General features: G+C 37.5%; 2 protein-coding genes across 5 annotated transcripts in view; both read left to right on the forward strand.

The window, feature by feature from the left end:
- LOC120531645 (protein KIAA0100-like) overlaps positions 1–8332 on the forward strand; it is a 69381-nt gene extending 61049 nt beyond the window's left edge. For all 3 annotated transcript variants that reach the window (XM_039757243.1, XM_039757242.1, XM_039757241.1), the window contains 6 exons: positions 23–133; positions 434–569; positions 1214–1347; positions 2348–2449; positions 6830–6964; positions 7155–8332. In XM_039757243.1, the coding sequence (XP_039613177.1) occupies positions 23–133; positions 434–569; positions 1214–1347; positions 2348–2449; positions 6830–6964; positions 7155–7340 (804 nt within the window). In that variant the 3' untranslated portion in view covers positions 7341–8332. The remainder of the gene's footprint in view (positions 1–22; positions 134–433; positions 570–1213; positions 1348–2347; positions 2450–6829; positions 6965–7154) is intronic.
- A 2177-nt stretch (positions 8333–10509) lies between these two features.
- Positions 10510–15525, forward strand: part of LOC120531646 (ribosomal protein S6 kinase-related protein-like) — a 36331-nt gene continuing 31315 nt past the window's right edge. The window contains exon 1 of one of the 2 annotated variants that reach the window (XM_039757244.1): positions 10510–10752. In XM_039757244.1, the coding sequence (XP_039613178.1) occupies positions 10699–10752 (54 nt within the window). In that variant the 5' untranslated portion in view covers positions 10510–10698. The remainder of the gene's footprint in view (positions 10753–15525) is intronic. The other variant, XM_039757245.1, reaches the window with a different exon arrangement.

The following is a 15525-nucleotide window of genomic DNA, read 5'->3' on the forward strand; positions in this document are numbered from 1 at the left end:
TATTTTTTTTCTTTCTCTTAAGGTGGTTCTAAGACCTCAGAGTACTTGTCAGTCTGGTCGTCAACTGGCACTGAGGATTTTTAGTAAAGTGCGACCTCCAGTGGGAGGAATCTCAGTTAAGGAACATTTTGAGGTTAGTTTTTTTTTTCTCTGATGTTACTGTATACACTTTTTTCACTTGCAAAAAAAAAAAAAAGAGAGGTGGTAAGATTAATATATATATCATATGAGAGAACAGAATTGGCAAAGAGGTTGTTAGCAAACCAAATATGTCTTTTTTCTGGCAAATTCAGATATAGCAGATTTGTGATTTGAATTGGAAAGGATATTATTTATCAAACCACTACCTGCACCAATGTGGCTTAGCATGGAGGGTTCCATGATGTCCATATTTTGTTTTATTTTTGCTTACATCTTTGGTTTTTGTTGCCAGGTGAATGTAGTGCCACTCACAATCCAGCTAATGTACCAGTTTTTTAAGAGGATGATGGGTTTTTTCTTCCCGGGACGTAATGTGGAAGAGGAAGAAGTTGGAGATGAAGAAGACAAATCAAAATTAGTAACCACTGGTAGTCTCTCCTTTCATTAGAAACACTATTTTGTCTAAGATGTTTGCAGTATTTTTCTCAAAGAAAACAGAGAATCACTTCTACACTGGGATCATAATTGTATCCACCGTGTGTGTAGAATTGGAATAAAAAAGGAATTACATTGTGTGTTATGAGTAATAGTGACTTAAACAAACAAATTTGACACTAAGCATTTTTAGTAAGGTGCCAAGTGGGATCATATCCGACTTGTGTATACAAGTCAGATGCAAATGCTTTGCCTGTATTTCACAACCTTTTATTTAAAATAGTAACTAAACAAGGACAAATTCACATCACATCTCTGGTGATCACTAATGGAGGTACTAGGATAGATCTCTAATTGGGCATTATCACTGTAAAAATATCTAAGTACTCATATCTTTGTTCAATATTTGAATTCATCCATTTTAGATAAACTCAGCTAAGCTTATTTTTACAGCATTTATTTAGCTTAATGTTTTGTTCATTGCCATAGTGTTATGTAATGCTTTTAAGAGGACAGAATTTTATCTGTACACATAGCTGGGTTTTCTTAAACTAGGAAGTATATATATGTTTCAGCCCTACCTGTAAGACGCAAAGGCATCAAATTTCATGGTAAGAAATGTTTACATCATTTTCAGGAGTCCCAGTGGTGAAACCAAGACCACTTATTGGAGCTGAAGACACGGTTGGCTCCCTAGGATCTGCTAAAGGGGTTGCTCAAGGACTGAATCGCACAGCTGGGGTCAGACGATCATTCCGTAAACCACCCGAGGTACTTTAAATTCAAATTTATAGATGACCATTTTTTGATGTGGCCTTTTAATTTCAGTGCACAGTTGCTATGATATTAGATTTCTGTTTTTATACCACTTCACACAAAAAAGATAATTTATATGTCAAAACGTCTTACAAGTATACTGAACTTATAGTCCAAATCTATTTAACACTAAGGACAACATGCTAACAGTTGGCTGAAAAAAAACTAAACGTTACACTTCTAATTATGTGCGCACTCAATTTTTGTATATTCGTACAAACAGTAACTTAGTAAGAATTCTTTTTTAATTCAAGAGAGCATCTTTGAGTATCAGTGGCATGGAAAAGTGTGTCAATATGGATAGTTTTGTTTTATTTTTTTTTCTCAGTACAGGTTTCTTTTTTTTTTTCTTTTTTTTTTAAAAAAAACATCTTTTTTCAAGTACCGTAGTTTGTGAAAGAGTCTTTCAGGCATAGAAGACTGTTAGCCCGAATTATAGCCATTTTACTTGATGATGTGATTTGATCTGACTTGGTGACACAACAACCAATATGAATGCTTGGGAAGAAAACTGTGTCATACACAAATTTGCACAACTCAGATATTTTACTTTATAATATATCAATTCTTCTGCATTTTGCAATGCACAACTGATCACCTGAACTAGTTAATATCGGGATTAAAAAATAGTGGGTCATAGCCCAGGTTGAAATCCTACTGTAAAATGTCATGTGATATTCAGAACACACTTATAATTTTATAACAAAACACCAATTTCCATAACCACTTTTAAGGATTAGATATCATGATTAACTTTGCACACTCTCATTTATATAACTTAACATGCATCCTTTCCAAAATGTTTTTAAGTAAATTTTAAAAAGTAAATGAAAACAATAGAATATTGTTAGAATCCTATTAACCTTTCCAGACTTAATTAAATGTACTTCTTTTTTCTCTGAGGAAGAGCTCTAATACTTTCTTGTATCCAATATTTTTTGCGTTTTCTCTAAAGCATCCTGTTGATGACATTGACAAAATGAAGGAAAGAGCAGCAATGAACAATTCTTTCATCTATATTAAAATACCACAGGTCCCACTCTGTGTCAGCTATAAGGTAAGTGGTAACTTTAAGACAGGAATTCACAACCAGTGTGTACTTGTAACTGCTAGTTTGTGAAGGATTTTATAAAAACATGTAGTACCATACTTAATTGTATATAGTTTATTAATAATCAAAGCATGTACAATTTTTGCAACATGTATTATCTATTACTTGGAAGTCCATAAAAGATCTAAAGTAGGTTTATGATTCCCATTTATTTATAGTCGCAAATATTGCATAGGCAGAATTAATTTAGAAGTGTACACCAGTTCACTTTAAAACAATAAAAGTAAAATGTGGAAAATATTTAAATTATCTTTATTCCACAGCTTGTATTGAAAGTGTTACAATATGTGGTAAACATAGGCATGACAGTAGTATTACTGTTGCTTTGGCAGTTAAAAATAGAATAACTTCTTTAATTTACAACAAAAATGATTTGCTGAGGAGAGTGAAATCCTGTGATTCTTTAGCCCTTTCAGCAATTTCTGCTTTTTTAATGTTCCTCCATTTTAAATTCACAAATTTTTTTTTCAGTAAATTTTATTTTTCCTGGTTATTTGCTGTTTCCAGCTTTGTCTTTATACCCTCCAAAAGAGCTGAAAGTACCACATAGTTGCAGTTCCCAAATGTTGCTGGTTTCCATCAAAGCATCCTGGACTACGTATGTTTAGTGTGTAAAATGAAATATTTTTCTTTGAGGTTGTGTACGGATATCCTTATTGACAGAGTGCCTATTCTGTATAGCTGCCCATCTATGTGAGATTGGTTAGAGACTTCTACCTACATAAAGCAAGGGAAGGCTATAAAAAGATACTGAAGCACATCAGCTAGCAATTTCCATAGTGCAAAATGTCATTAAGAAATAACAGTTAAGGGGAACTGACACATATAATAGCTCATATAGTGTACAGAAAGGCAAAGCAAATCTTCCATATGATTGTAAGGCTCCTCCCAGCATTATTAGCTATTACTTATACAGACATGGCTTTCATTGAAGTACAATTGGAAGGAAAAACGCACCTGCTATGTCATTACAAAGTACACCCACTTAAGTAAGCAAAACAAAATCTGCATAAGACAGAGGCATTTTGGAACCAAGTGCTGTGGACAGATGAAGTTAAAATTGAACTCTTTAGCTGCAACCATAAAATGTTTGTTTGGAGAAAAATGGGTGCAGCACTAGCACCTTGCCAAATGTTAAGTATGAGGGTAGATCAATTCTAATTTGGGTATTTTGTGACAGAGCAAGTAGTATGCAAGTACAGAAAAATTGATACCATTAAATATCAGCAAATCCTTGAGGATAAAATCTGACAGTCAATTAAGAAATTGAAGCTAAAAATAGATAATGATCCAAAATGCACATCACCATCAACTATGAAGTACCTCACAAAACACAAGGTAACATTTTTGGAATGAACCTCGCAGTCCCCCAGACTTAAACATCATTTAAAATGTGTAAGTAGATGTTACATGTGCTGTGTACTCTTTGACTATTGAAGAATTTCTCAGAAGTGGAAGTGATTTGCAAGGAAGAATACGGGAAAATTTTCAAAACAAGAATTCAGAGACCCACAGTTGGCAAAAAAAATTTGCAAGCTGTGATTTTTGCCAAAGGGTGTCTTAATAAGTACTGACTTGCTTTATGTTGGGAGAATGAAGATGTTACATCGGTAACTGTATTGTAGGGGTTGGAAGAGGGGGCAGGGAAACTGTACTCGGAACGAATTAGAAGTTAAAAAGATTGCAGTCATTTCTTTCCTAACTGTGTCAGCTGCAGAAAACATGGCCCATTTAATGTGTGTTTTTCTTTAAACAAGTATTAAAATAGAAGACTAAAATAATATTGCAAAACCTATTTAATGCACTTTGCAGTTAGGATGGTAATTTCAGAGCCTATCCCCACTAGGCAGCACTATGTAGGAATAAACACAGCCTGGAAACCCCGCAATGTAAACTTTACAAACTTCATATAGTTAAGTGTTATCAGCCAGTCCACTGCTGTAGTATTATTTCAGCACACTGTACACTCAAAACAAAAGTGCCAGGGCTATAGGTTTGAATGATGATTTTTAAAATGTATGTTTTGCAGTTCATTTATGTTATTTGTAAGTGACAAAATAACATCAGTCACTGAAAGCAGTGGATCTTCACCTCAATAACAACCAACTAAATTATATTGATGACCTGTTAGCCTTATTCAGAGGTACTGTTGATTTAGCTCAAACAGATAAAGTGCTTACTATGGTTTTTATCCTGCATAAATTAACTCTTTGAGGGCTGAATATTTTTTACAGAAAACAGTTTTCTGAAAAGCAATATAGAAATCAAAATAAAACGTCTGTTACTGCATGCTGGGGCTGCCAGCTTGCCAAGAATGTGCGGCAGGCTTGCTGCCAGGCTGTCTTTGTGTGGCTGGGGCAGCAGTGGTTACGGTTGCAGTGCATTGTAATCTGGTTTCTACCTCTTATCATTGTTAAGTGGCAGTTCTCCCAGGCAAACAGTGCCTTAGGTGTGTCAGCTACTTGAACCTATTCAGCACCATGATTAGTTGGGGACCAGTCATCTGAAGCTGGAACCTCACATTCTTTTTCGATCACTTGTATCAAAATTGGAGTCGAACAAGTCATAGTACAATTCAGAGAGAATAGCAAAAACGTTGTTCACTGAATATTTTGATCTCTCACCAGATGTCAGTGCCATTTTTGCCATTGTTTGTGCCTTGCTACTCGCGGGAGCACAGGAAATCTCGGTCAAAACCAATGAAGCTAACTTTCCTTCGAGCAACGTAATGGTTGGTTTTGTCACCGTTTACAGTTGATTACCGTCGTCATCTCCTCCTTTTGACAAAAGTCGACATCAGCCCTGAAAGAGTTAAGCAGCACTTTGTTTACATGCCCAATGGAAATGTATTTTTTCATTTGCATCTGCATCCATATCCACATTTTGAAAACTCTTTTGTAAAAATGTTAAAAGAACACTCTAATCTCACTGCACAGTTAGTTTAAATGCCATTCCAAATTAATTGTATGTGTGTACCATTTGATGGACTATCATCCCCTCATTGTTTAAATTGTAAATAATATCAAATGTTTCCTTGGTCTGTGAAAAGTATAAACTTTGTTTAGCATTCAGATAAATCTGAAGTGTAGTATATGCAGTATATTATAGAAAAGGTCATAAATGTCTGTGAGTTAAGTCACAAAATGCTGTATGTTGAAGACTATGTTTTATTTTGTTTTTCTGGTCACACTGTATTTACAGCAAGGCAGTACAAAATTTATTTAGTTGCATTTACATTCACAAAGGAAAAAAGAGCGCTAATATGTAATTGCTTTTTGAGTGGATCAAGTAGCAAATGAACAGCAATATTCTTTTTTTACTGAAACAACAAGTGTAAATTCACATCCACAGTACAGCGTGGGAAAGTGAGACTTTACAAGTGGTAACTCATAACACTCCTATAGTACATAATCACCGTAAATGGCTAGTGAATGTTCTAAATTAAAAAACTGACAACAGAATGCATCAAGTCAGTGTTAGCTTGCTGCCACCATCTACTGACAGATGAATGTTTGGCATGCAGCGAGACTACTTTCTATGTATTTGGCTATAATTGTTATTGATTCTTTGTTTATATATTTTAAATAGTCTGTTAAAGTTTCCCTTTTGGATGCTTTATTTCATCAATACACAGTGTCTTTTATTTAAAAATATGTCTCGTTTGTCTGATTACTACATAACAATATGTGCTAAAGAATAAAAACAGTAAATTTTCAAAAATATACATATTTTTGACAGTTACATATCAAGGCAGAATCTCTGTAATTTATTGAATCCTTCATAACTTATTGTATCCAAACTGAAGTTTATCTGTGTTGTGCTGTTATTCTGCTGCGAAGCTGCTGGGGATGGCATACTACATTCAGCTTGCTCTTTTTGTATTAGACCTTGCGTGTTTGTCCTGAATAATGAGAACATTCTTGTATGATTTTAATATTCTGGTCTGAAATGTCACAACCTTTTAACTTTAGAGAATGCACCACTGTGAAGGAAGATTCTTGGTATACATACTCTTAATATTTAAAACATACCTAGTCTTATTGGTAAAGCACAGGTATAATAATATTTATGTAACTGACCTAAATTTTCAAAACAGGAGTGCAAATAACAGTTATTTACAAGTACATGTACTTGGAGGTTAAGTAACTTGTTCAGTGTCCAGGGACACATTTGTGGTGGTAGACAGCTTTGTTGTTTACAGTTAAATGCATTGACAAAGAAAAGGCAGCACACTGTTGTTACAGGAGTAATAGACTTCTTGTATCTGTAATTATGAATTGTATTACCTGGATACTTATTATAGAAAAAATATTTTTGTCTCTTTAGGGTGAAAAGACGAGTGTTGATTGGCGTGACCTGAACTTGGTGCTACCATGTCTGGAGTATCACAACAACACTTGGACATGGCTGGACTTCGCCATGGCAGTTAAGAGAGATAGTCGGAAGGCTTTAGTGGCTCAGGTGTGTTTATCAACAAATGGGCAATATATCCAGTTTGATATTTTGTGTACATATATGTGGGTACTTTGTGAGTTATGTGAGGTGCTTTATTTTGAACTACCTCATAATAAATTACAAGTACAGTATGCCCATTTATTTGCTGCTTCCTAATCGTGCTCTCTAACTTTTCTCTGTTGGTCTTTCTTATCAGGTTATAAAAGAAAAGTTACGACTGAAACCAGCATCGGGAGTGGACACCAAAGGTAAGATACCTGAGGGCAAAGTGGACTCAACTCTTCAGCAACAAGAAGAGGATGAAAAAGCCCGACTTCTAATTGGACTCACCACTGCTGACAAGACCTCTGGGAAAAAATCAATCTTCAGCCGACGGAAATAAAATTTTGTGATGAAGTCATTTTATATTTTAAAAGTGAAGAGAGATGATTGTGAGGGAGTGATACTAGGTTCTTCCTCCGTATGTTTTTAAAATAACACTTTTGATGTGTCAAGTTATTTTTCTTGATCATCTGTGATTATTGCTAAGATTTACTGATTAATAAGTGACAACGTTTTCAGATTGCAAAGTAATAAGTGATAAAGCTTAGAACGGAAAATAGTTCTAGCAACACAGCAAACTACTTCATACCAGGGAATATGGAGGAATGGAAACAAGCACTTAAAAGAATTATTAAAAAAAAAAAAAGTAATATAAATATTTAAGTGAAAGTATAAAACTTGAAAGGCAATAACCGTTGTTCAGATATCCCAGTATTCAGGATTTATTTGACTCCCTTGATTCAAAGCCACAAAATGTGTACAAATAAACTGGTATTATACACTGAAGTTTTCGATCATGTTGTAGTCACGAAAAGTCAGGTGCTGCTGGAAACAGGCATGTATTTATTTTTTCATCTAATACGTATACACCCCTTTTTGTTGGGGGTGGTTTTCTGTTTTGTTTATAGTTTCTTTTCTAATCACATAGAATCTAAAAAAAAATACCCTACCTTTTTGGAGGTGTTTCATATGCTTTACAGAAAAATACATGTATTTTCACTTTGTCTTAAAAGTGCTTGTGTATGTGGGATGGGTTAAGAAATCTTTATATTGTGTTAAGATTGGGAGATTATAGTAATCACTTTGAAGAATTTAATTATAATTTTAAAACAATGGCCTACAGTGTAGTTATCATGGATAAAGAAAAATGTTTGAGGAAAGATTTGTAAGAAGAGACACAAATGCATGGACTGTTCTTCCAGGAAGTGTCACTGCATGAAAGAATAAAACAATTGAAATTACCAGTATTTTGCTGTACAGGATATATAAATTCATTGTTTTAAAACAGATTTTTTTTCAAAACTAATAAAATCTACTGTGAGAATGAAATAACTGAATTTGATTTATTTTTCATCAATAATTAATGATTATGTGTATACTGTACCCTAAAATTAAGACCTCACCATTTAAGTGATAATTAAGTTTTAAGAGACTGCTGTAATTTACCATCAGGGAGTTTGTGTAGCTTTTGTGTTCTAATCTGTTGAACTTCATTTTCCATTTGACTGCAGAAGTAGTAATCTGTAGGTTGTTCAGTGGTTAATGCAAAGTACTTTACAGCTGTAGCAACTCAAGTTCATTTTCCAGGCAGCTAGTGCCTGTGTGAAGTTGAAAGATTTTGCCTGTGTCATTGTTGGATTTCTACATGCCTCCAGCTTTCTTTTTTCATCCTAAATAATGTGCATATTATGTTATACTTGGTCCACTTTGGGTGAATATAGGTGCATGTGAGTGTGTTTCTACCTTCTGAAAAAGTAGTTTCTTTCGGTTGTTTGTGGTATTGTGCCCACTGCAACCCTAGCTCCCCAATCCTCTGTAGTGGAATATAAAAAAGGTTGGTTGACTTGTGTGATTCCACTAAATGCTGCCTCATTGTGCATGTGTGTGAGTGTGTGTATGTGTTTAATAAATCTTCCTATTTTTTCCCATTCCTTTAGCCCTTTGATGTGTCAGAATACAACATAAAATATATTTTATAAATAGTCCTTCCCATTTAGGAATGCTGATCTTGTCTTTCAATACTAATCCCTAAAGAGCCTCGTTTGAACAACTCCCTCTTTCTTCTAATCTCAAGAAGATAATAACAATTATAATAATTATATTTACATTTTAAGTACTCAAAATGCTTTATAAAGACAATGGGGAGCCAAATCAACAACCACCTTTGTACAGCATCCATGTGGATGTTGCAACAGCAGCCATTTTTGCACTAGTTTATTCACCACACATTAGCTGTTAGGTGATGGAGGGGTCAGCAAGAGAGAGACAATTAGAAATGGAGGATGATTAGGGTGCCAGAATAGATGGTTGTGATGGGCAAATTAATCGGGACATTGAGAGATATCTTACTGTTTTTGAAAGATGCCCAGGGACAGTTATGACCACAGAGAATCTGGATATTGGTTTTTAATCTCCTCCAAAGGACATCACCATTTTGTCAACGCAATTTCCCTGTTAACTACACTGTGGCATTTGGATCCACACACACACCACGGGGAATATGCCCCCTGCTGGCCTTATCAGTACCTCTTCCAGCTGCAAACTGTGCTTTCCTGGTTGGTTTCCCAGGCCCAAATAAGCTTAGCTTCAGGTGGATTACATGTTCTGAAGTGCAGATGATATATGTGCTTAGAGATACTGAGCTGTTTTTTTTCTGATTTGAATTTAAATTGCCTTTTTAACACTTAATTAGTAAGCTTTCTGGTGCTCTTCTGCTGCAGGCTGTTCTTGTTTCATGTTTTGGCATGTATTGTTAAACAAGAATTACAGTAAATGATCCTTCCACCTCATAGTAGTTCGCAGCTGCTGTGCTTTCTTATATTTTACTATGATTCCCTCTGCATTTTTCTAAGTTTCTTTCCACTATCCAGAAACATGCTGATAGGTGGACTGGCAGCTGTAAATTGGTTTGGTGCGCGATCCTGCTTACCTACAACCTTGGACAATAATAAATAAATTCAGAAGATTGATTAATGAATACTGCCCACTGCATGTCTTTCATTACTACCGATCTCTGCCACCCTGGTCTCAAGAAAGAGAATAATTTTGCTTTCAATTGGAAAAACAAACGACATTTTATAAAGAGTGCTTACTGTACATGTCAACGCACGTGTCTGTGCTTGCTTTGCATATAAAGTGCAGCACAAGTTAATCCGCGTGTAGGTTAAGTAATTATATTGAGTCGAGAGGAATATCCACATTAAACGTATAATCTGCCCCTGGTCCGATATTAAAATTTTCTCACGAATGTCAGTTAGGACTGTAAAAGAAAACAACCGGATATAATTCGCATGTCAACAGTAGAGCAGACCTCTCGGTAAAGGTTTTTGAAGCTTGAAGGTGGAAACCTACGGGTCGTTTATTATGAGTAGATAACGGAATTAAAACCCCATTTAATATTTTGGCGCATCTATTGCGAACGATTAATGCAGAGATATCGTACCTTTGTGGTGCTGCGCGCTTTTCAGGGTCGCGAGAAGGCGGGGCCGTTTAATGTAACAACAAAACACAGCGGAGGAGGAGGGGCGGGAGCGGTAATCCCGGGCTTGTTTACTTTAAACTAGAAATCAGCTTTAACATCATCAACTGGGCATCGAACTGGAAAGTCCTAACGATGGGTTTCTTATCCGTCTCGCCAAACTGCTTCGCCGCTACAAATAATCGGCCTCCCCGACCCTAAGGAAAGTGGAGCGTGAAAGATGGGTGCCGACATCAGCCACAGGAAGGTACAAGCGCTCAACAGGCACGCGAAGGTGAGGTGATGGGCTGACGTTGAATTTTCACCACTACCACCAGCATTTGGTAGCATGACTTGGTTTGTTAGTGCACAGTTAGTATGCGGTTTAACGTATGTATTTTTTCCCAAATGAACAGTTTTCAACATGTTCGGCTGATGACAGGTGAGCCCGCTCAATGATACATCGGACGGTGTGATCGGGTCATCTTATCGGCCATGATTGACATCCGATGCCCGATGAAATTGCCACATTGTAGAAGCGATATCCTACTACAGTTTGTTTTATTGTTAATAGTAATAAGATCTGTCTTGAACCTAATGATACGTTGATGCCCACTCTAACAAGGAAAGAGAAGAAGACCGTTTGTCACAGTCAAAGGCGGCTGACTAACAGCATGCATAAGGTCTGTCGCTGCAGCTACAACCGGCTCAATGTTGTTTTAACGTGAGCACTGAGCAGGAGGGACGTTGTCAAAGTCGATTAAAGCTTGGCCTGTCGGAGGCGGTGTTAACGATGAAAGTCAGTGTGCGTGCGATTGGCTGCTTACTGGAGCCTGCTTATAATATATTATTGACCGCAAATTCCGTATGCGTAACTAGGTGTTGTAATGCCTTTGTGGATAAACAGAAACGAATGTACTTTTGCCATTAATATTTATTCATTTAGCTTTTAATAAATGTACTTAGCACGTGTACGATGATAAAAGTGCGTGAAACAGTTTATTTACGCTAGTGATATTCATATTCAATACTTGCCCAAAACGTTATTTGCATATCATCGCCCTCCCCATACTGTAATACTGCCTTTCTATCGTAAAATACGCCCTACTTCGGGGTCATGTCACGCCCACAATACATTAAATCAGTATAGCTTGGAAAATTTTATGAAATTAGCCCCTGATCTTCCAAAGTCTATACTTTTTCAACATTCAGGGATATAATTACTTATTATTTTTGGCAGACGCCTTTATCCAAGGCGACTTACAATATTTGAGATACTATTGGTTAAAATTCTTTTGTTTTTCCATTCAAAGAAATTGGCAGGTAGAGTGACTTAATTGCTGTGCCACACTCCCTGGTCACATAGAAAAGAACATCTATTAAGAAAAAAAATAAGATTCACATATGCTAGCCTTCTCCCTTTCACTGATGATTGTTAATTGACCCTTTTAGAGCTGTGCATGAGTGGGCAGTGTGGCGTAGTGCAGAAAGCTTTGAATTTCCAACAATGAGGTTGTGAGTTCAAATCCTGCTACTGACAGACGCTGTGTGTCCATGAACAACTCACTTCAACTGCCTGTGCTCCAACTGGAAACAAAACAGAAATACAACCATTTGTATCTGAAATATTGTAAGTCACCTTGGATTAAGGTTTCAGCCAAATAATAAAAAGATATCTCAAATATCCATCCATCCATTTTCTAACCCGCTGAATCCGAATACAGGGTCACGGGGGTCTGCTGAATCCAATCCCAGCCAACACAGGGCACAAGGCAGGAACCAATCCTGGGCAGGGTGCCAACCCACCGCAGGACACACACAAACACACCAAGCACACACTAGGGCCAATTTAGAATCGCCAATCCACCTAACCTGCATGTCTTTGGATTGTGGGAGGAAACCGAGCGCCCGGAGGAAACCCACGCAGACACGGGAGAACATGCAAACTCCACGCAGGGAGGACCCAGGAAGCAAACCCGGGTCTCCTAACTGCGAGGCAGCAGCGCTACCACTGCGCCACCGTGCCGCCCTATCTCAAATATGTTTTCCAAAATAACATGGACCAAGGATATTGAAGAAAATGACTACTGCAATGTTTACATGCTTTTCAAGATCCTAGTTACTTTGAGACTGAAATGCATTTTAAGACAACATAAAGCACATTTAAACATTGCAATAGATTTATTTTCAGGTAATCATAGTGAAATTTTAGATACTAAACTGAATTTTGAGATATCTCAAATACTTGCTAGTATCACCTCTAGGATAGCTATAGGCGAAGAGAAGTTGGATAAAGAAAGCTATTGTCACATTACACGACTCTAGTTGTGGCGTTTGGCCGATTCTCCAACAGCACTTGCTGAATGTGTTGACGAACCATGTCAGTTTACACAACTGAAAATCGCTGGCCATGTCACATTTACTGCCTGTATACCTAATGGAGCATGTGCTGTAGACTGGTGCACAAGTATGGCCAGTTCAGCCGAATTTGCACCCTTTTTTTTTTCTTTTCTTTTTTTCATTCTGTCATGGTACATAAAACTAGAGTCACCAGACAGACAAACTTCCTTTCTGTTTCTGAGGCCCAAAATGCCTGCGTTTTTTGTTCTGTGTTGCTGTGTTATATGCATTGTACTTACAGATGAGCATTCATTGGTTGTCAGCACTCATGCACATAAGTCTGCCCCAACAACTAAAGACAAAATCAAACCTGTTGAATATTGTCGGAGCGAGTCAATAACTAGTTGCAGTGAGTTACTGCCACACCTTAGATTGCCACTGACTCTCTAAGATTATATAAATTAAGGCTAAAAATTCCCGGAAAGGTCACATAATGTGACAAAGCCGTAAATTGCTTTTAACAAATTTTTTGCTTTGTATAGAGAAGAAAATGTTTGTCCCTGGAAAGTCAAATTTGGAGTATAACAATTTAAAGGATGCAAATACATTATCAATATAGGGATCTCTGAGTGTCATGATAGCTGGTAACTTCTGTAGAATGAATAGATTAAGGAAAGCTGGATGTATAGGGGTAGCAGATAAGAGCTTCTACAGCTGTTTCTTAATATGGTCGAGTGCTGTTCAGTTGTGTTTGGATTATAGGAAGTGCATGTTAATCCCAGGTTTAAAGATGGCTTTTACCACAAAATATGTCTGTAGAGTCAAAAGTATAATGTGTGCCCGCTTTTGAGTCCTAAGGTGTTCAAGTCAAGTAAAGTTGGGGAGCATGCACTGGTACAGTGCATTGCCTCACCCACAACACAATGAAACAGCTCGGGATCCTGGTTGGCAACCCCCCAGGCAGACACGGGGTCCAGTCCCACCCTCCAGAAATGACCCTCTATCTGCCACAGCCAGGTGTTACGTGGGCAACCCCTTGGCCTGGACCAGCCACTCAGGTCCCCAACAATAAGGATCCTGTGATCTGGATCACCCTCGGGGAATCATGCCACATGGCCGTAGTGCCGTAACTGACGCTCCCTCACAATGCAGGTAATGTGTCTCATTCGGGACTCCGTGAGCAACCGCTCATTCAACACAAAGTCAAACCAACGGTACTCAAGGATTTTCCAGAGAGACACAGCACCAAAGGAGTCCAGTCTTCGTCTCATGTCACTGTATAGTATCCATGTCTCGCAACCATATTGCAAGACAGGAAGCACCAGGACTCTGAAGACTCCAAGGTGTGTTCCTTTGACGTAAAACAAGGCGGTAAGGCAGCTTTTGCTTTATGCTAATTTATGCTAGTTTACAAATTGTGCATTGCAGTGGGTTAAGCTGTATAGGTGGGAAATACAGCCTCCCAATGTGCTAATGAAATTTCTTTCCAAAGCCTTTTTTTGCCATGTGGCACATGTTCAATAACATCTAACTGGGTGTGAAACTGTCTAATCTGACACCGTGGCAGTCAGCAGCTAGGTTGGCAGATATCTAGCTGGGATACATTAGTGAGCTTCTCGTCTTGGCAAGAATTTGTGTTTATGTGCCAGCTGCTGGGTCAGGCGTAAAGCAAGTGCATGAAATGTAGCCAAGTTCAAACTGAGGAAAGCTTTATTATTCTTTACACGTGTTCATAAATGTCTACATCTATTTTCTGAGCTGAGTTATTGCTTTATGGGAACGGGCGTGAGGTCCAGCTGTGAATGCATGGCAGTTCAGCACAGAGTACAACTGCTTATACACTCATGGGGTAATTAAGAGATGCAAATCAATCTAATCTTATACCAGTTCAGTTATAGACTTTATTGTCAAAACACTGTATTTAAAAATATTATTTTGCCCTCCCTAAGACAAAAGAAATATTGTGATCATAAGTTTTGTTCTCACCACATGAACTTTGTTTTCAGGAACCAATGAATTCCTGGACGTTGTAGGCTCTGAGCCACTTGCAGTCCCTGGACACTTTCGTGTGTTGCGTTTCCACCCCTCAGCAGGAACATTAAGCTAAATGCAAAATATGTGATGTGGAAAGATGAGTGATATGGTGCAAAGCGCGGCGCATTTGAGATTCCACAGGGAATCCAGCCCTTTATTGCTTTGAAGCTATCACTGTTTCACAGGAGAGATTATTACTTAGATGCAGTGCATGGCACGGTGTACCAGGGAAACGGCTTTGAAGATGGATGCGGTGCGTAGTGTTCCACAATCAGGAGTTCACAAAGGCATTTCCACGTATGGTGGTCAGTGACCAAGAATAGCATCCGGCATGCAAAACCATTAGTTGTTTTTCTGTCAGAACCTCATTTTACTATTATGGTCTTTCATTTCTTTTCTACTCTTGTTTTAGTTTTTTCAATTTTTCAAAGCACTAGTTCAGCCAAATATAATGATTTGTTTAAGTAAATTTGATCATTTTAAATGGATACCTCCAATTCCTTTTGAGTATCATCCTCCCCAAACATACCTAATAAAGCCTAAACCTCACTATCCAATAATTTTGCTGTATTCAGTCACTAAATCTCCAAATGTCCAAACTAATAACGGATTTTTAAGATGGCGCAAGTGCTTGTGGTCAACCAATCTTCACAATTCTTTGCCTTAGCCCCACCCATGATTTTTAAAGCCTTTT

The sequence above is a fragment of the Polypterus senegalus genome, chromosome 6 (genome assembly GCF_016835505.1).
Source record: "Polypterus senegalus isolate Bchr_013 chromosome 6, ASM1683550v1, whole genome shotgun sequence".
Lineage (NCBI taxonomy): Eukaryota > Metazoa > Chordata > Cladistia > Polypteriformes > Polypteridae > Polypterus > Polypterus senegalus.